The sequence below is a fragment of the Dipodomys ordii genome, unplaced genomic scaffold (genome assembly GCF_000151885.1).
Source record: "Dipodomys ordii isolate 6190 unplaced genomic scaffold, Dord_2.0 Scaffold20, whole genome shotgun sequence".
Classification (NCBI taxonomy): Eukaryota; Metazoa; Chordata; class Mammalia; order Rodentia; family Heteromyidae; genus Dipodomys; species Dipodomys ordii.
In genome coordinates, this window is record NW_012267236.1 from 8,592,111 (window position 1) to 8,612,787 (window position 20,677).

Below are 20,677 nucleotides of genomic sequence, written 5' to 3' on the forward strand. Positions count from 1 at the left end.
ATCCAGAGGGAACTGATCCTAGCTTCTCCTGACACGCCCAACCCCCAAGTCCAAGCCAATGCTTGGAAGAAGAAACTGATGCGCAATCAGAGGGAGATGCTGGCCACAAACACCTTGAGGGAAGCCTGGTGCCAGGTTGTGCAAAGAACAAGCCTGGGCCCTTGCGGATGAAAGCGATGTAGACTCTGCCCTAGGATATTAGAGACCTACTGAACTAGACAGGAGAATAAGGAGGTGTGGACTCCACCCCATCATGCCCACCTACCACAAGGCCTCAGCATCATCCCCCAGTAGCAAGCCTACCTCTATCCTTGGGGAAATTATCTCTAACTAAAGCCCCCAGGGGTGGCAAAGCCCAAAGCCCAAGATGATGCAGGGAGGAAAGCAAGCCAAGTTCCCAGAAATTTTCCCAGGCCTTTCCTGCTTTGGTAAGAGTACCCTGAGGACCAAAGTAGACCAAGGAGACTAGTAGAGTTAAGGCATGGGAGAGGTCTTCAACTTGGGCTACCAAATCCTTGACTTGGGTTCATGATGTTATTATCATGGGAATGACAGAACACATTGAGGCAGAGACCAAGAGAATCCTTTAGCAAAGCAAAACAGAACAAAGCAGAAGAGAGAACAGTATGCTCTCAGACAGGGGTGTGGGATGGGGGAGAAGTGCACTAGACATCCCAATGCTGCGGGTATTTAAGCCAGGGAAGTAGGACAAGGGATTGCTGCAGTGTATTCTTTAGATCAGTGTTCTTTAAGATTTGCTTATTGGCTGGGCTCTGGTGGTTCATGCCTATAATCCTAGCTACTCAGAAAGATGACATCTGAGGATAGAAGTTCAAAGCCAGCCCAGGTAATAAAGTCCATGAGTTCCTATCTCTAGTTAAACACCAAGTGGTAGAGTGCTAGCTTTGAGCACTAAAGTTCAGGGTCAGCACCCAGGCCCTGAGTTCAACCTCTAGAACCGGCAAGTGCATGCAAGCGCGTGTGCACACACACAACAAGATTTGTTTGGTTTAATCATCTGGCACAAGGTTAAGGAAGGGGATTCTTTTCTATGTGAGTTTATAGAATAATGTTTGTGTGCTCACAACCTAATTTAACATTGGTATATGTTATAGTAAAAGGGAAAAATTTTAAAGTAGCTAATACATTTCACTCAAATAGATTTATGTTTTAAAATTAAACTCTAGCAAATATGTTTTGCTCTGGATTCCTGGCAGAGGGACTCCTTGTCACCTTTCCCTAGTCTCACAAGCCTCAAGGAAGAGTATGTTTTCATGTTATACAAATTATTATAAAACTGTCTTCTGCCTATAATCCTAGCTACTCAGGAGGTTGAGATATAACAATTGAGATTCCAAGCCAGCCTGGGCAGGAAAAGACCATGAGACTCTTATTTCCAAATAAGCGTGTGTGCGCGTGCGCGCGCGCACACACACACACACACACACACACACACCATCCAAATCTAGAAGTGGAGCTGTGGCTTAAGTGGTACAACACTAACCTTGAACAAAAAAACGTTGACCCTCAGCAAACATATTACTGGAGATGCTCAGAGAGAACAGACTAGCAAATAATTTCCCAGAATGGCCAGAGCTTGGCTATCCCATCCCTTTTTTTTTTTTTTGATAACATAAAAAGGAACTACTCCACCTATGCCCATCCCTGGGGAAGAAAATATTTCAAACTTTCTATAATAAAAGGCTTCAGATACATACAAGAACAGGGAGAATAATTCCATTTAGTTTTAAGTCCCAATATGAAAAAAAGTTGAGAGACTAAGAAAATATCATAACACATTTTAAAAGGGACTATTAGAAATACTTTTATCTTAATAAATTCCACAACTCAGATAAAATGATCAAATCCTTGGGGATGAGGGGAAGAATTACCAAAACTGACACAAAAAGAAATGGAAAACTTAAAGAGCCCAAAATCTACTAGAGAAATTGAATTTGTAATAATAGTGATGATATGGCAATGAACTCCTTTCCTGCAGAGAACTTTAGATCTAGAAAGTTCACTGATATATGCTCAGAAACATTTAAGGAAGAAGCAATCATATATAAGTTCCTGTAGAAAACAGAGAAGGAGGAAGCTTTCCAACTCACATTATAAACCATAAACCTAGCCAGGTACCAGTGACTCACACCTGTAATCCTAACTACTCAGGAGGCTGAGATCTGAGGATTATGGTTCAAAGCCAGCCCAGGCAGGAAAGTCTGTGAGACTCATCTCCAATTAATGGCCAGAAAACCAGAAATGGTACTATGGCTCAAAGTGGTAGAGCTCAGAGACAGTGCCCAAGTCCTGAGTTTAAGCCTGATGACCAACAAAAAGAAAATTTTAAAAATCCACAAAACTGACAAGACTTACACACACACACACACAGAGTAACTCTCAAACACAGAAGTAAGTCCTTAACAAAAGATTAGCCAGCTGAACAGTAACATATAAAGATAACACATTATAGAAAATGAGTTTTGCCCTGAGAATTCAAGGTCAGTTCAAAAATAATAAACCTGGGGCTGGGAAGGTGGCTCAGTTGGTAGAATGCTTGCCTTGCATGCATGAGACCCTGGGTTCAATCCCTCAGAACCACATAAGCAGAAAAAGCAGGAAGTGGTGCTGTGACTCAAGTAGTAGAGCGCTAGCCTTGAGCTGAAGAGCTGAGGGACAGTGCCCAGGCCCAGAGTTCAGGCCCCATGGCTGACAAATAAGAAGAAGAAGAAGAAGAAGAAGAAGAAGAAACTCCAAACTACTAAACCATGTTAACACAATAAAGGGAAAAAACCCACAGGACATATCCACAGATGCATAAAAAGCATTTGGCAAAACAACACCCATCATGAGAAGAACCCTCAGCAGACTAGGAATTGAGAGGATTCTTTTTCAATTAGATAATGGGCACTTATATTTTTAAAAAATCCAGCTCACAGTGTGCTTATTCCAGAAATACTGAACATTAAGGTTATAGCCAAAAGATTGAAATAGACACTTCACAGACTAAGATATTCAAGTGACCAAAAAACACATGAAAATGTGGTTAACATCATTAAAGTTATGATTAAAATTAGAATGAGATAGTATTTCACATGCACAAAAGTGGCTAAAAAGTCTAAGAGCCAAGTGTTGGTGGAATGTGGAACAGCTGAAACTTTTTCATTGTTTTCTGGTTCTGGGGCTTGAACTCAGGGCCTGTGCACTATCCCCAGGGCTCTTTTACTCAAAGCTAGCACTCTACCATTTGAGCCAAAGCTCCACTTCCAGTTTTTTGGTAATTTATTAGAGATAGAGTCTTGTGAACTTTCCTGCCCAGGCTGGGTTTAAACCATGATCCTCAGATTTCAGCCTCCTAAGTAGCTAGGATACAGGTGTGAGCCACCAGTGCCTGGCTTGGCTGAAACTATTTTTACAATGCTGCTAGGATTGTAAAGTGTGTAATACAGAAATAAGAAATACACAGACACCTCTCCTGTGGCCCAGCAATGTTGTTGCTCTTTGGTATTTCCCCAAGAGAAATGAAATTACATGTCCACAAAAAGATCTTTTTATGACTATTTACAACAGCTTTCCTCATAAAAGCCCAAAAGTCTTATCAGCAGAAGGATGAATCAAGTTATAGTATATCCAAGCAATAGAATATTGCATAGCAATAATAAATGAATGAATTGGGTTCTCTATCCACAGATACAACCGACTGAGGATTGAATGGCATCTGTACTGAGTGTATTTATGTGTGTGTGTGTGTCTCTTTTCTTGTCATTCTCTAAACATTACAGTGTAGTACTCACATTGTATTAGGTCATTGTATTAAGAACTGCATTCCCCTCTCTTCTCCTCTAGCCACACTAGATCTGAGAGCCAAAACCTGGAAAGTTCAAGAATGGGAAGCTTAGCTGGGCACTGGTGGCTCAGGCCTCTAATCCTAGCTACTCTGGAGACTGAGATCTAAGGATCCAGGTTCAAACCCAGCCCAGCCAGGGGTTGTATTCAATTAACTACCAAAAGAGCTGGCAATGGAGCTGTGGACCAAAGTGGTAGAGCATTAGCCTTGAGCCAAAAAGCTCAGGGATAGCATCCAGGCCCTGACTTCAAACCCTAGGACCAGTACAAAAAGAAAAAAGACCTCTCCTTAAGATCTGTAAATGTAAGGTTTACCAAGTTAAAAAAAAAAAAAAAGACAAGATAATCTCACAGCTAAAATACCTAAAACTTGAACAATATTACCACAGATGAGGGGAAAATGTGAATATATGTTTCTAAATCTCTGCTACAAATGTGATTCAGAGGAGAACAGACTATTTGTAGGTAAAGCACATAACTTAAAGCCTAAAGGAAAGCCCGGACTCCTCCACATAGCCATACTGGTTCCTACTGAGAATGAGACACTGTGCAGGTGCTGCTTCTAAACACTGTCATCACCTCTATTTTTTTTAAAGAGACAAATTCTATTTATTTATATATTTATTTATTATTTTTTTGGGTCCAGTCGTGGGGCCTGAACTCTGGGCCTGGGCGCTGTTCCTCAGCTCTTCAGCTCAAGGCTAGTGCTCTACCACTTGAGCCACAGTGCCACTGCCGGCTTCTTGCTTTTTGCTTTTGTGGTGCTGAGGAATCGAACCCAGGGACTCAAGCATGCAAGTCATGCGCTTTACCACTGAGCCACCTTCCCAGCCCCAACTGCCTCTATTTTTGTGGATGGAGAGAATAAGACAAAAAGAAGTTCTACAGCTTCACCAAGGCCAAGTGGTAGAGCCGGGATTTGAACTTGGACACTGGGTGCCAAGGGCTATAACTGCTCTATTGAACCCCTTGTGTTCCTATAAGGGACTTGATTCTCCATTCTGTCTCAAAACCACACTCTTGGCTGGCCACTGGTGGCTCATGCATGTAATCCTAGCTGCTCAGAAGCTGAGATATGAGGGTTGTGATTCGAAGCCAGTCCAGGCAGGGAAGGTCTGTGAGAATCTTATTTCCAATGGACCACAGAAAAGCCAGAAGTGGGAGCTGTGGCTCAAGTGGGAAAGGTAAGGGATAGCACTCAGGACTTGAGTTCAAACCCTAGCACATAACATACACATAAAACAAACAAAATCAGCTTCTTGTGATGTAAGTATGGCTCAGATAAATAAGTGTCAGTCTAGCGAGTACAAGGTCCTGAGTTCAATCCCTAATATCAGAAAAAGAAAACCAGGATCCTCCTCCTCTTGCTGATCATCATCACATCATTCCCAGGACTTAAGCTTACAGACTGTACAAATGATGAGGCTGGAGAATCTGCTCCTGGGATCCCAGACATGTGTGCCCCGCCCACCCGCTGCTGTGCCCCGCCCATACCTGACAAGGCCTGGCTATTTGTCTTGCATGCATGCTGGGAAGCCTAGGCCCTATTTCCTGGTGCTCTGTGGGAGCAGCTAGCCTTCAAAGGAACAGTCTGATCACAGGGGGAGAGGTGAAGGCAGTAAGACCATTTTCAGAGGCCCCCTTGGAGGTGCAGAGGGAGAGCAGGTGCTGGGACTCATGGTGGCCTGGCCAAAGGTCTTGTCCCGCTTGCTGGCTCTGAACCACCCACTCAGGCAACTCAAGCAGCGAAGCTTTGTTGTTTTTCTAAACACTAATTTTAGTTATTTATGGTTTGGTTATATGGTACCATGAAATCAAACCCAGAGCCTCATGCATGCTAGGCAAGCACTCTATCACTAAGTCACATTCCTAGCCTGCTTTTCTGGTTTTAATTAAGGCAAAGAAAGGACCATCGGTAGGGCCAAGTGGCAAGAAGCACTGTGCTCTATTTCTCAGCTCGTACCAGGCATCACGGGCAAGCACCGCTGAAGCAGTGGCCAGAGGACCCAGTGCTGACACGGCTGCAATATTGAGAGGAATTGGCCTTGGACTTCTTCCCCTACACATACTGCATTCTGGGCTCTTGGCAGCTCCCTTTTTGATCCTCCTGTGAGGACAAACCTCTCATGCCATGCTGTGCCCAGCTCCATCATTCCCCCTTCTCCTTCGGGCTTTTGAACATTCGAACATATTCTCTTCCCCCGGAGCTACCCCCGCTCCGTCTAGAGGTCTAGAGTCCACTGTTCTCCCAGTGTCCTTACTCTGCCTGGACAATGTCTGCCTTGAGCTGCTAAGACTGCCAGTTCTCCTGAGGCCTCACTTTTTACAAGCCAACCACCCAGTTCTGCCTTATATAAAAGCCTTTTCCATAGCTGACACTCGCCCTTGCTGATTGGAATAAGCTCTTAGCCACAGTACCCGGATTCCAATTATCTTTATATGTCCCGCCTCCTCTAGAGGCAAAATGGCAGGGCTGACACAGAGCTGGGGAGCCAAACCCCTTCGCTGCCGGTGGAAAGCAAGGGACACGTGGGGCTGCCCCCTCCCAGCCGGCCTTTTCTCAAAACTCTAGCAGGTCAAACTATCTGGAAAGGGTGCTGTTCTGGGCACAGGGGGCATTTTTGTGCCCCTTGATCCCCTCCTGTGAGAAGCCATCACGACACCCTGCATGTCATACAAGCACTCACCGTACCTGCATTCAGGGAGATAGTGGCAGGATGGGTATTTTTTAAAAATAGAAATGGCATAAAAGTACTCTGTTCAGCCTTGGGCTCCTCGGGCCTCTGCGTGGAGATGGGCATATTTGATGTCATGGCACTTAATACACTTTAGAGCTCCGATCTGTAATGCTTCTCTTCATTGATAGGCTCAGAGATGAGTTTACTTTAAACCAAACAGCCCAGCAAGCCAGGGAAAACAGAAGAAGGGGGATGCTGTTCAGTCTTCTGTCCAGCCTTCTCACTTGAGCCACAAAGAGCCTATCCACCCAGGGGGAGAGGGTCTTTCCTGTCTAGCTTTATCCACAGTCTTCTCTGTGGCAAGAAAGGTGAGTGGGTATTGGGATTTTTCAGTTTTGTCTGAAGGCCACATAAAATGAAGCCAAAGTGTCAATAAGGCTGGTGATGGGTGGAGTAGATATCAAACAAGATGGGGTTAAGTCAGATACTGGAGGCTCATGCCTGTAATCCTGAGGAGACTGAGATCTGTGGATTGTGGTTCAAAGTCAGCTGGGACAGGAAAGTTCATGAGATTCTCTCTACCATTAGCCACCAAAAAATCCAGACGTGGAGCTGTGGTTCAAGTGGTAGAGTGCTATATTTGAACAAAAATGCTCAGAGGCAGTGCCCAGGCCATGAGTTCAAGCCCCAGGACTAGCAAAGAGAAAAAAAGATGGGCTTAGAGCCCCCAGTAATAACTTGGATGCTGGCTGGAGGTCCTCTGGCTGTGCTCCAGCAGGGCTAGCAAAAGAAGCTCTGAAAAAAATGCCTACAGGTATTTTGCTTCCTTAGTAAGTTGGCTATGCCACTGTTTCTGTATGATTGATTTGTTTCGAGAGAAGAGAGACTAAGAGACAGACAGATAAGACAGAGAGAAAGAGAAAGCTTATTGGCTGCTCCTGTTGGGAACATTCGCCACAACTGCATCCCTGGAGCTCAAGTGAATGAGGCTCTAGACCATTTTCAGAGCTGTGATGTATAAATCCTGCAATGAGTCATTTCACTGTATTTTACTTCCTCTCTCCTGTGGCTGTGGGAAATGTGTAATCAGTGGATCATTTGAGCCTCAGTGCTTTACACACATCTGAACTCAATATCACCTTGGGGGACCCTGTCGCACCTTCTTCTGCCTAGGCTCCCCAGCTTTTCACTCCTGGAGGCCTTTGGGCATCACCATATCCCAGCCTCATTAAGCCATTCCAGGATGAAAAGAACTTTGATTATTCACAGCCAGGGATCCTGGGAGAAGCCCAATGCACAGCTGTGCTCACCTGACTGGCAATTTGTGGTGTGTGTGTGAGAGAGAGAGAGAGGGGGGAGAGAGAGAGAAAGAGAAAGAGACTCAGACAGACAGAGACAGAGGGAGAGGGAGGAAGGGAGAGAGAGAATATGAGAGAGAGAGGGAGGGAGAGAGAGAGAGAGAGAGAGAGAGAGACTTGTGGAGAAAATTAAAGGAAGCACAAGGCTCAGGCACCGTCTTTCATTCTCCCTCCTCCACTGGCTGCCTTGAAGTGGTATGGCTGAGATTGGCTGAGATTTTGCTTTTTTATTCTTTTGTTTTGTTCTGTCCTTGGCTAGTACTAAAGATTCTCTTTCCCTTTTTGTCTACTTAGATCTATTTTGTGTGTGGATAGGTCCTGATTTATAGCTTCTTAAACACTGCAACACACACACATACACACACACACACACACACACACACACACACACACACACACACACACACACACACACACACCCCTTCTCCTCTCCTACCTTACTGTGTTTCTGTGGGCCCAAGATCAAACCTGTCTCTTTCTAATCAGGGTCTGGCTCTGAACTGAACTAGGACTAGCTCCTGAATGCTAAGAACCACTTGGGCCCAGTGACCTCTTATTCAACAGATGAGGCAAAGAGGGCCTGGGGAGTGGACGGGGCTCCTCTGGGAGTAGGCTGGCCTCCTTCCCCACTGCCCTCAGCCCTGTTGCCTGGATTTCTGTGGGAAGAGGGCATAGCCTGTCCTCCCAGGCCAAGGCCTGTCTTGGACTTTAGCCCTGCCCATTAGTGACAACTATCCTGACTAGATTCAATCAAGAGACATTCCTTCTACAAAATGGATGGCTGATTTAAGTTGATAGGGATTTAAAAGCGTTTTTTCTTTTAATTACAAAAGTAAAGCATAATCATTATAAAAATTTTTATTTTAAGTCGGGCACCGGTGTCTCACGCCTGTCATCCTAGCTACTCAAGAGGCTGAGATCTGAGGATCATGGTTCAAAGCCAGCCTGGGCAGAAAAGTCTGTGAGACTCTGATTTCCAATAAATCACTAGAAAACTGGAAGTGGCACTGTGGCTCAAGAGGTAGAACGCTTGCCTTGAGCTGAAGAGCACAGGGACAGCGCCCAGGCCCAGAGTTCAAGCCCCACGACTGACAAAAAATAAAAACTAAAATAAAATCAAAAATTTATTTTATCAGTAGGAATGTAGCTCAAAAGTAGAACACTTACCTAGCATATGCAAGACCCTGGGTTTGATCTCCAGCAAAACGCACACATACGTTTACAATGTACAGTAAAAACTCCAAAGATGCCACTTGTAATAAAACTCCTCCTTGCCCCACTAATAACCTCTTTTACTGGTTCGTAGTCTTTGTTTATGCACATACAAAATATATTCATATAATTAGTTCTTACATTTTTTAAAAATAAGCAGGTCCCTGTCATGATACTTTTTTGGGGGGTGGTGACAGAGAATAATAAGTTAATTAAGAAGAAAATTTTTGGGGGGGAGTCCTGTCATGGGGCCTGAACTCTGGGCCTGGGTGCTGTCCCTCAGCTCTTCAGCTCAAGGCTAGCGCTCTACCACTTGAGGCACAGCGCCACTTCCGGCTTTTTTCTTTTTGCTTATGTGGTGCTGAGGAATCGAACCCAGGGCCTCTGGCATGCAAGGCAAGCGCTCTACCACTGAGCCACCTTCCCAGCCCAAGAAGAATAATTTTTAACTTACACCTTTCTCTCTGGTTTTCTCCTTATAAAAACTGTAATTTCCTCTCATGAAGTCTACCCCATATCTAAAACAGTACTTACTCTGCTTCTCTGTGTTGTTTCTGTATTCTGTGCAAGCTTGGATCCTGAGGTATGTATTATATGAGCTTGAATTGGGGCCTGTTCTGATCCCCTAGCTTCCTCTTTCGGCCCCCTGAGGGTGGAAATCCTATGGATTGGGGCCATTATTCTACCTTAAGTCCCAGGGGGGAAAGGACAGGCGCATGGCGCCATGGTTGTTGAGGACAGGGGACTGGGATTTGACTGGTTATCAATTGGCCAAAGATTCTGCTCAACTGGGCTAGAAATTCTGAATTGGCAAAGAGTAGCTGTCTTAGTTAGCACCTCGGAGCTTTGAGGGCCAGCGGCTCTCAGCTTCTCATATTCATGGGACTGTGCCCACCCCCTGCTCTCCTAGCAGCTGGAGCCAACAACAACCAACTTCTCTCTACTGCTCTCTGGCATTCTCGGGCTGTGAACTGCCCTGGCCACCTAGGGTAGCAGCAGTTTTTAATGTTACTAACTTGGTAAAACTAGCTCAGCCTGCTCTACTCAAGATGGGAAACACCAGCAGACAAAATGGAGCCATCAGAATGGGGCTTGTTTTTAGGGCTATGCTGCAGAGACTGGCCCAACAGGGTAAGCGTGGTACTTCTGACATAGAAAAAGGGTGTGCTGGCACACGCAGTGTCCTATTCTAGCTACAGACTCGGTACAGTCATGCTAGCCAGCACAGGGGTACTAGGCTCTGCCTGGGCTCTCATGGGTAGAGGCTGGGCACCTCAAGGACCCGAGTAGAGATACCTGAAGTGGCTACAGAAAGGTGGAGTCATCTGGGACAAAGCCCAAGTCTCCCAGAGCAGTCCCAGTCCCAGGTGTCTCTTGGGGAGACTGAGACAGGCCCTCTTCTTTGGCCTCACTTGTCCCAGGCCTTGTTTAGGCCTTGTCCCTGGGGATAGCTGAAGGGAGAGGTTCCACAGAATCCCCCTCTTCAACAGCCAGAGCTCAGTGCCCACTGGACCAGATTTCTGCTGTGATAGTTTGACTCAAGACAGCCAGCATGGCTGGTGAGCTGCAGAAGGAGTCTGAAACGCACCCCTGGGGAAGGGGTGAGGTAAGATAAGAGCCCTGGGGTCCACTCCCACCTCGCCTCTGACCAGCCTGGGCCTTCCAGGCTTTAGTACTCCATTTGTAAAATGGAGTTAATAGTCTTTGACCTGCTGACTTCAAGGGCTACTAAGAGGTCACAAAGGGACTCACCTTACCCTGGAGAGAACCATAGAGCTGTGGGGTCCCACCGTTCATACCAAGTATTTCTATGAGTCAGATATTGTTAAGATGACTCCCAGGCCAGGCACCATGTGGCTCACATCTGTAATCCTAGCTACTCAGGAGGCTGAGATCAGTTTGAAGCCAGCTGGAGCAGATATATCTGACTCTTATCTTCAATGAAGGAGCAAAAATCCCAGAAGTGGAGGTATGGCTCAAGAGGTAGAGACAGCAACCTCAGCCTAAAAGCTGAGAGCACCAGGTCCTGAGTTTGAGACCCACTACAAAACAACCAATTCCCAGCTGGAGGGGTGACCCCAGCCCATCATCTACAGGTCTGACTCTAGGGTTTCCTCTCTTCCCCACACAGGGCAGTCCTTTTATTCCCGGGTCCTGGAAAACTGCGAGGATGTGGCTGACTTCGATGAGGTAGGATGCCTGTGACTCCTCCTGACGCCTGACCCAGACAGGAGCAAGGATCCCTCCCTGCCCTCTGAGGTGTCCATTGACCCCAGCCTCTGAGTGGCTGGCTTGCTCAGAGCACCTCTTCTCTTGGCAGATTCCTGGAAGGAGATGAGGGCCGGAGGGGTAGTGTATCCTCCAATCAGAACCCTCTCAGGAGCCTCTGCCCAGAGGAGGCCCAAAAACCAGGCCAGGCACAGAACAGCAGGCCAGGCCCAGCCCCATGGCCACTGCTCAGTCTGGGCCTGTTCATGCGCTTGAATGTGAGCCATTGGCAAAAGGCCTCATGGGGCAGAAGCAGGGGGCCCTCCCCAGTGCTTCTCAGAGTCCTTGAAGGATGTCTGCAAACCCCATCTGGGCTTCAATAATGGCAGCCTCACACAGAATTCACACCCTAAGAGGATCCTCTGCACCTCAGCTCAGATTTCTGTGATGGAGCTGTTATAACACACACACACACACACACACACACACACACACACGTTCTGGTACATACATACTCTTTATTGCCATTCTTTTTTTTTATTGCCATTCTTTCCCTCCATATATAACCATCTTTTGTGTGTGTATTAGTCTTGGGGCTTGATCTCAGGGTCTGGGTTGCTGTCCCTGAACTTCTTTTGCTCAAGGTTGGCAGTTTACCACCTGAGCCACAGAGCCACTTCGGGCCTTTTCTGTTTATGTGCTACTGAGGAATCAAACCCAGGGCTTCATGCATGCTAGGTAAACATTCTACCACTAAGCCACCTTCCCAGCCCCCTCCACACACACACACACACACCACCCCACCCCCGCCCCTTTTTTAAAGCAGGTTGAGGAAACTAAAAGTCGGAGCAAACTGAGTCTTCAAAATCATACTGTCATATGAAGACCAGAACAATCTCAAATCTGCAGTTTATTTTATGCTGTACATTTTGCTCTGCAAACAGCTTTAACTCTGTCCTAATGAATTTCACACATAGTGTTTATTATTATTATTCCACTTTAAACATTTATTTTATTCCTTGATGGCCCAAGAGTTATAAGGAAATGTTAGTTTCCAAACATATGACTTTTTAAGCTCTCATTTTCTTCATTTTGTCATTAGCATTGTGATCAATAAACCTAGTCTATGTGATATCAATCCTTTGGGATTTATGGAACATTTTATTACAGTTCACTCATGCTCATGAATGTCCCTCTGCTTCAAAGGAAGATGTTCAGTGTAGAGTTCTATAAATAATTCAATATTAATGAAGCTGTAGCTTGCCGATTATATTATTCAATAATTGCATTTTCCGCTTTGTTTTCTTTGCTTAATTTGGCTTAGCGGCCTCAGAGATACTTGTAATAAAATCTCTGACTACATTTTTTTTACTTTTTTATTGTTATTATAATGGTGATATATAGCGGTTACTGTTTCATAAATCAGATAATGAGTATACTTTTCTTTAGACAATGTCACCCTTCCCTTCCTTCTCTCTGTTTTTCCTTCCCACCCCTGCTCATTTTCAACATAGTCTTACTACAATTTGGATTTGTGCTTTTCTCCCTGAAGTTTTATTAGTTCTGATTTTGATGAACTCTGGAAATATGCAGATGCTTGTCATCTCATGCCTATAATCCTAGCCACCCAGAAGGCTGAGAACTTAGAATTCCAGTTCAAAGTCAGCCCAAAGAGACACATCTCAGAGAATCTTTAAATAACCATCAAATAGTGAGAAGTGGAGGCATGGTTCAAGGGCTAGAGCACCAACAATATGTGAAAAAGGCCAAATGATAATGTGAGATCTTGAGTTCAAGCCCCAGTATTGGCAAAAAAAAATGTATTACTAACTTGCTCATGCATTCAGAATAGCTATGGCTACTTGTCTATTTTTCCAGGTACTACTCAGTAACATCTCTTCTTGTCCATTATGTATTCTTTACATTAACTTCTACTTTATCAAACATTAAGATTACTAATCTTATCTTGCTTTGGTTTATTTGTCTAGTATATCTCTTTTCTTATTATTTTCAATATCTCCATATTTTAAAACTTAAGTTTATTAGATCTATTATTAGATCTAATTTCCTGTTACCCAATGTGTTTCTGTCTTTTTTTGTTGTTGGTCCTGGGACTTGAACTCTGGGCCTGGGCACTGTCCCTAAGCTTCTTTTGCTTGAGCCACAGTGCTACTTCTGGCTTTTTCTGCATAGTTTATTGGAGATAAGTCTCATGGACTTTCCTCAGATCTCAGCCTCCTCAATAGCTAGGATTACAGGTTTGAGCCACCAGTGCCCAGTGTATTTGTGTTTTTAACTGATAAATTTGATCATTTATTACCATTCTGTTGTCTTCAGCTTATTTCTTTCAGTATCTTATTTTATATTGCTCAATTTCTATTCTAACAAACTTACTTTGTTTCTCCTTTTTTCCTTTCCAGCTAGCCACTGACTGAAGCAGGTTTTCTCCTATTAGTTGAAAAGTTGCACATGTTCAAAGTAATCACCCTAGCTACATTGTTGAGAACTCACAGAGATTGCTTATTATGGTTTTCCCCTAATGTAAAAACTTGAATAGTCTCTCATGCCTCTGGGCCTTCCCCATCTCAGCCTCATGTTCAATTGTCTATATTAAAATTTCTGAGTTCTTAAGGACCTGCTGTCTCTTTTTCTTCTATTTGTTCTTACTGCTTTTTGTTTTGCTTTTAAGGCATAGTCTTTGCCAGGATCTCTGGCCACCTCTACTTCTCAGATCTCTTGATCTTGTCTCTCTCTCGGATTTGTTTCCCTTCTTTGACTCTTTCTTTCAAAAACATTCTAGATTCAGTTCTTTTTTGTAGTATGCTTTCCAAAGTTCTGAGAATCTGAGATTTTGTTCCCCTTTTTCTTCAACTTTTAAGAGTTTTGCTAGACATACAAATCTAGATTCAAAGATCTTTTCTTTTCAATTTCAAAAGTATTATTTCTTGGTGTTGCTGAGCAGGCTGACACACATCTTATTTGAAGAATTTTGTGGGTGAGTTCCCTTTCTCTCTAGAAAGGGAAATATGTAATTCATTGCCTTTGATATTCTTAAGTTTAAATATATAATGGGTTTAATGGTAGGTTTTTCGTATGCTTCCTGTCTTGTAGCCCTTTCAAATCTATGGCCTTCTTTCAATAATTGTAGACAATTGTTTCTTCAAATACTCCTTCTATTGATTTGTGTAAGTGTGTATTAGTACTGGGGCTTGAACTCAAGGCCTGGGCACTATCCCTTAACTTTTTTGCTCAAGGTTGGTGTTGTACCACTTAGACCACAGCTCTGCTTTTGGCTTTTTTGGTGGTTAATTGGAGCTAAGAATCTCCTAGACTTTCCTGCCTAGCCTTACTTCAAACCAAAGTCCTCAGATCTCAGCCTCCTGAGTAGCTAGGAGTATAGCCATGAGCCATAGATGCTCAGCCTTTCCATGGATTTTTTAAAATGTAACTTTCTTTTCTGCAACTTGAACCATCAGATCTCAGTGCTGCTCCACCCTGCTGCCACCTATCCAAGCTACTTGCTTCACAGTCCTTTCTGTTGCCTTCTAAGGGAGTTCTTCACACTGCTATTCCCATTTACTCATTTGTTCTTTTTAATAGTTTATGTTGCTAATACACTTCTGAATGGCCCATTTAACTCTTCCTGCTGTGGCTGGTAACAACTCCCAGTGTGCTGTCTCTACTATAAGAGCTGTGCTCTCTCCAGGTATCATTGTTCTGTGCAAGTTTCCAGTAGCAAGCACTGTTTGGTGACAAGTTTTGGGCAGACACTGAATACCAATATGTGTGGGTCCTCTGGGTTGAAAAGGAGGGCAGATGTGAGAACCAGTTGCCACAGAAATCTTTTACCTAAGTCAGGGTCTCCTCTCTTGAGGGAAAATAGTGAACAGGAGACAGTCTAGATGTTTAGCAAATTGCTCTTCCATGAGACAGGATATGAGATGGTGGCCTATCAATATCTATTTTTTTTTTGCCAGTACTGGGCTTGAACTCAGGGCCTGGGCACTGTACCTGCGCTTCTTTTGCTCAAGGCTAGCACCAACTACTGGAGCCACAGCACCACTTCTGGCTTTTTCTGTGGTACTGAGGAATCGAACCCAGGGCTTCATGATTGCTAGGCAATCACTCTATGACTAAGCCACATTCCCAGCCCTCAATATCTATTTTTTTTAATCAGTCCTTCTTCACCCAAGCAGGGCAGTTGTTACAATTTTAATAAGGAAGGAGCCATGGCAGTAGCCCAAGGAAACTTAGAAGTGTATTCTTCCAGCCTAACCCCCCCCCCCACCTGCTCTTTCCCTCCTATCTGGCAGCCTCCCACCTCCCACAGACTCCAGCCTGAACAGCTGGAGTTTTGTCCCTGTGTCCTTACTTTCTGGAATCCGTATCTTCTACTTGCTGCTGTAAGTTGTCTTTCAGTTGGGGTTAAGAACCATCAGTCCTACCTCACCATCTTGGCCTAAACCGGAAGCTCTGTGTGACCTCCAGAATGGCTTTACACTTCCTCCTGGCTTTCATCTCTCACATTTGACTCTGTTTTGGGTTATGAAGGGCGACCTGATTGACTTGAGGCAGACCTGAGCCACTTAGGCCAAGGAACCACCCAGAACCAGCTCTCTCCTCACACCCTAGGCCCAAGTCCCTCATGCTGTAGCTGGGTCCATAGGCTGACCTGGAGGCAGAGGAAGGAAGACCTCCACCTTCTCTCTAGGGCTCAGAAGAAGCCGTGGACCATCACAGTCCTTGGGCTGTGTCCTCTCCCAGCTTCACCAAGCACATCGCTGCCAGTTCTTCCCCTCTTGATTCATTTTCTCTGCCCCTGAAAGAATTCAAAGGCAGGGCAGGTATCAAGTTAAACAGACTACGTTTATTTGAAAGTGAAAGAAAAACTTGAAAGCAAAGTAGGGAGCCCCTCTATTTGGAGATGGGCCCCCAAAAAGAGTCTAATGAGTGCTTTCAGAAAGTGGTTATTATAGTCCCAGGCTCTCTCATATCTCTTCCCCTGGGCTCTGTGCTGATGACTTGTGCATGTGCTACTCCAGCTCTTTTCCTTGGTTGAGCAGACACCCAGGGCATTGTGGGAAGAAAAAGTGTTTGAGCCAGAGCCTGAAGCACTATGGGAACAAGAAGTGCCATGAGGGAACACATTACCTGCCACATGTTCCGTCTTCCACTCTTTATCCTTATTTCCCCGACAGATCCCTTTTGTCTTTCACCCTGGGTGGGACCCTGCAACTCCTTGGATAGCTGGATTCCTCACTAGCAGTGGGGGTAGGGGGTATATCTATGTCCCCTGGTTGTGCAAGACTATAACCAGAATAACAGCTAACTGTGGTGGGGACATCTCTGCATACTAAATTGCTGTGAAGCCTCAGGCTGACCCCAATGCACCCTCCCACTACCCAGTGCCCCACCTCATTTCCTTAGTCAGGCCATGCCCCAGTTCCTCACAGGCCTGACTCCCTGCACCTCTGCCCTCAATCAGCCAGGCATAGCATCCCTCTCCCTCCTTCTGAGACTCCCAGGGGACATGTCAGCCCAGGCCCTAGCCTGGGAGCAACCTGATACCCTTTCCAAGGGCACTGGCCCCCTCTTTCCATGCAGTGCATCTGGGACATCTGAGCCACACATATACATGACATTCAAAGTTAATCACCGTGTCCTTCCTCTTCTCTGGGCTGCCCAACATGGATCAGGTAGAGATGTCTCTTCTGCGCCCCCACCAACTCTCTGCTTAGGATGGGGCCACATGACCCTAGAGAGTTGTGACAGATGCTCTGACAGAATCTGAAGTGGCCACAAGGTGTGTGGGAGAGGGGGGGAGGGAAGTTCCTAGTTGTCCCCTAAGGACCCAGTTGGTACCCAGCAGTGTGAAGACAGGATGCTAGAGGGTTTAAATGCCCTGGCTCCCTACCCTTCTAGCTGGGGAGAAGGGCTGGGGAGCCCCATCAGGGCCTGAAGAGATCATTTGCCTCCATAATATAGACAACTGTTAGCAGGCTAACCCCTTCCGAAGAGCAGCAAGCCTCCCCCAGTGCCATTCCTCTGCCACCAAGTCCCTACAATATTCCATAAACGATGACCTCTAGGCCCAGAGAGCGAGTGTCCTTCCCAACATGACGAAGAGGAAGGGGTCATGCCAGGGTTCTGAGTCCACCCTAAGAGTGGGTTGGACACTCTCTGGGTGCAGCACCAGGAAGCTGTTCCAGTTTTCAAAACCCCAGTTGGGCTGTCTGTGTGCACCCTGCCTCCAAATCTCTCTCTGAAACATGGCCCTGCCGGATAGGAGACGCTCTTCCTGTCCCCCAAAGAGAGCCTGCGGCTGTACCTGTCCCCACCCCCGCCCCCAGCAGCCAAATCCCATACTCCCCTGCCTCTCCTTGCAGAACCAGTCTGTCAGGGTTCCAGAACAGTCCTGCGAGAGAAACTTCTAAGCCTCCAGCCTCCCAGAGTCTTTCTCTCTCCTCTCCCTGTTCACAGGGCCCATTCTGGGATGGGCTTAGAGACACAAAGTCTGCACAGCTGGGAGTCAGGAGCCCCAAGCTCGCTCCCATGCTGTGGCAGCTTCCCAAGCCTCAGGCTCCCCTCTGTAGGATGGGGGGGTCTCCCCTTGTTCCTGCTGCCTCACAGAGTGTCGCAAGGCAACAAAGTGAAATGTAAGGCAAGAAAGCCAATGTCCCTGTCTGTCCTACTGAGAAGATGGATTCCAAGCAAGGGGGGGCCCCGCCTCAGCTCACACAAGGGTGAGAGGCAGCAGGGGCTAGAGCTGAGCAACCTGAGTGAGCAGGAAATGATGGGGAAGAAAGACAATGCTCCTCTAACAATGGGGGGCAGAGCCCTGGTGGTGTCCCCTTTCCCAGAGGCTGCAACCTGAGAGCCTCCACTTAGACTACAACTCTGGATGGGGGACTGAGAGAGACAGAGAGACAGACCCAGAGAAGGATCCAGACTTTGTGCCTGGGAGAGCCTGGTGGCTACACTCAGTGTACTTCAGTCCAGTCTAGTTTGGCTCAAATATCAAACACACAGGCCAGGCCAGGCCAGAATAACAACAGTACTTGAGTACTGTAATCATGTTAAGAACTACTTTACTGAGCACTTCAAACGTGGCAGGGAGGAAGGACAGCTTTGCCAAGTACTCTACTCATTAGAACTCATTAAATGGGCATAATTGGTCTCAAAAGGAATCATGCCAGGATTTGAACCCAAGTCTATCTGATGTTAGGGCCTACAGCCACTTGCAAAGTAGACAAGAAAAGACTAAATCTTACCCTGAAGAGACAGCCTAGTGGTGAGATGGACACAGTACAGCTGAAGATGGACTGTGGGCCCCAGGTACCCACTTCTGCTGGTCCTTGGAAGTCAGGGGCTGTGAGTTCCAGGGGGGCAGGCAGGTGCTTGTCCCTTCATCATTGGCCTAGCATGGGCAGGTGTAAGCATGAATGGACTGGCACCAGTCACTAACGGCCTGTGCCCACATGCAGAAGACAGCAGGAGGGGTTGTATGCAAGAGCTCTTGGCTTTGGCCTGTCAAGATGAGGAGGCAAGGCACAGATAGAATCACTTAAAGGAATCCCAGCAGGCCACTTAGCTTAACCACCTTGTTTTACAGTGAGCAAAATGAGTCTTCCCAAGACCACAAGTATGGCACTTGAACCTAGACCTGAATTTCAGCTCTCATGACTGCCTCTGTCCATTACACATCAGATCTTTGCAGCACGCCTTCCTTTCCTCCAAAACGTATAGAAGACTCTCCTTTAAGGATGCTATCTTGCTCACTGAGGATGGTTCCAGGTCCAGTCAGTGACGGAGCTGGGCATAATCCATGTCATTCTCCAGCATGTGGCAGGGAAACCTGTCTGTAGAGTCCCAGATCCTGAGGCCGATAGCATGTGAAACACTGCACCTTGGCCAGAAGCAGCCAGGTCAGGCCAAGCCTGGAGCTGGTGAACTGGGTCGGTCACTCACAGGCCCCCGGGACTCCTCTCAGGTTCTCTTTCTTTCCCCCTAGCCAAGGCACCCACTTCTCTGCTCCAGGGACATCCCCAGGACTGAGAAACACCCTGTACCCCCACATCCCATGCCCAGGACCTGGTGCACAAGAAGGTACCCAGTCAATGAGTACCTCCAAATGAGGTTTTCTGGCTTGTGACTTCTTCAGCAGCCATGTTTGGCTTAGCTGTTACCTGAGTTCTCCAGGGGGACCAAGCATACATCCTGGGGTTTGGGGATGAGATGAAGTAGAGTCTTAGGTAGAGGGTTGGATTTTCTTGGCCCAGTTTTCAGGGCACTCCTCAGAAATAGAAGACATCCCCTTCAGTGGTTCGATTCTTGCTGGTGATGTCCAGAAGCATCAAGCAACCTCATGTGTCTGTCACCAAGGAACTAGACCTGACCGGGCACTGATTGCTCCACACCTGTAATCCTAGCTACTTAGAAGGCTGAGATCTGAGGATCCAGGTTCAAAGCCAGCTGGGGCAGACAAATCTGAGAAACCAACTGCATGCCCTGAGTGCCTTTTTCCTCTCCATTTGCAGCATCAGTGCATCTTCACCATGTGGCTGGAGCTGGCCCCTAATGAGAAGCGGTTTCCTGAAGGAAACCTTTTCCCTTCAGCCAGAGGCTTCACGGCTTACATAGTGTTGTTAGGAGGCATGGGGGTGATGAACCATGGACCCCTAAAGCCCCTTAAACTCCCAAATGCTCCCATCTCATCTTGCTGTGCTCTTGCCATGTATGTATTCACTCCAGCTGGAGGAAAGCAAGTGACAGCAAAGAATAAGACAAGGAGAGATCAGGGTGAGGATGCTGTTGGCTGTCTCTTTTTTTTGGAAATAAGAGAAATCAACAGGCTGAGGTAGAAAGTGAAGAAGAGAAAAAATAGAGCCGAGGAAAGGCCAGGAGGCTTACAGGCATGTCCAGAGCTCCCAAGGGAAAAATAGAGACTAAAAAAAAAATTCTTCTCATCTTTGCAACACTGTGTTCCTTTCAAAACCCTGTCACCTGTGTGCTTTCCTTTGGTTCCCTCAACCAAATGAGATCTGTCTCAGTTCCATGAGACAGATGTTTGCCTCAGTCTGTTTTTTGTTGCTATGACCAAGTACCTGCGACAGAGTAATTTGTCGAGAAGAGAAGTTTATTTGGCTGACAGTTCTAAAGATTGGGAAGTCGCAGTGCATGATGGGTGTTTGGCATCTGGTGAGGGCTTGAATCATAGCATGGCAAATGGCTACTCATGGTGAGGCATTATACCCTTTTACCCAGAGATGCCGTTAATCACTCACAATGCGAGGCCTAGGATTTCTAACAGCTTCTAGAAATGAGTCTAATTGCCAGAAGAAAGAGAGACAGACAGACAGAGAAACAAAGTAAGAG

The 20,677-nt window shown here is 46.1% G+C and overlaps 1 protein-coding gene across 4 annotated transcripts in view; it reads left to right on the forward strand.

Annotated features, from left to right (window-relative positions):
- Positions 1 to 20,677, forward strand: part of Otof (otoferlin) — an 86,458-nt gene that overhangs the window by 2,146 nt on the left and 63,635 nt on the right. For all 4 annotated transcript variants that reach the window (XM_013013556.1, XM_013013558.1, XM_013013559.1 and 1 more), the window contains exon 2: positions 11,226 to 11,284. In XM_013013556.1, the coding sequence (XP_012869010.1) occupies positions 11,226 to 11,284 (59 nt within the window). The remainder of the gene's footprint in view (positions 1 to 11,225; positions 11,285 to 20,677) is intronic.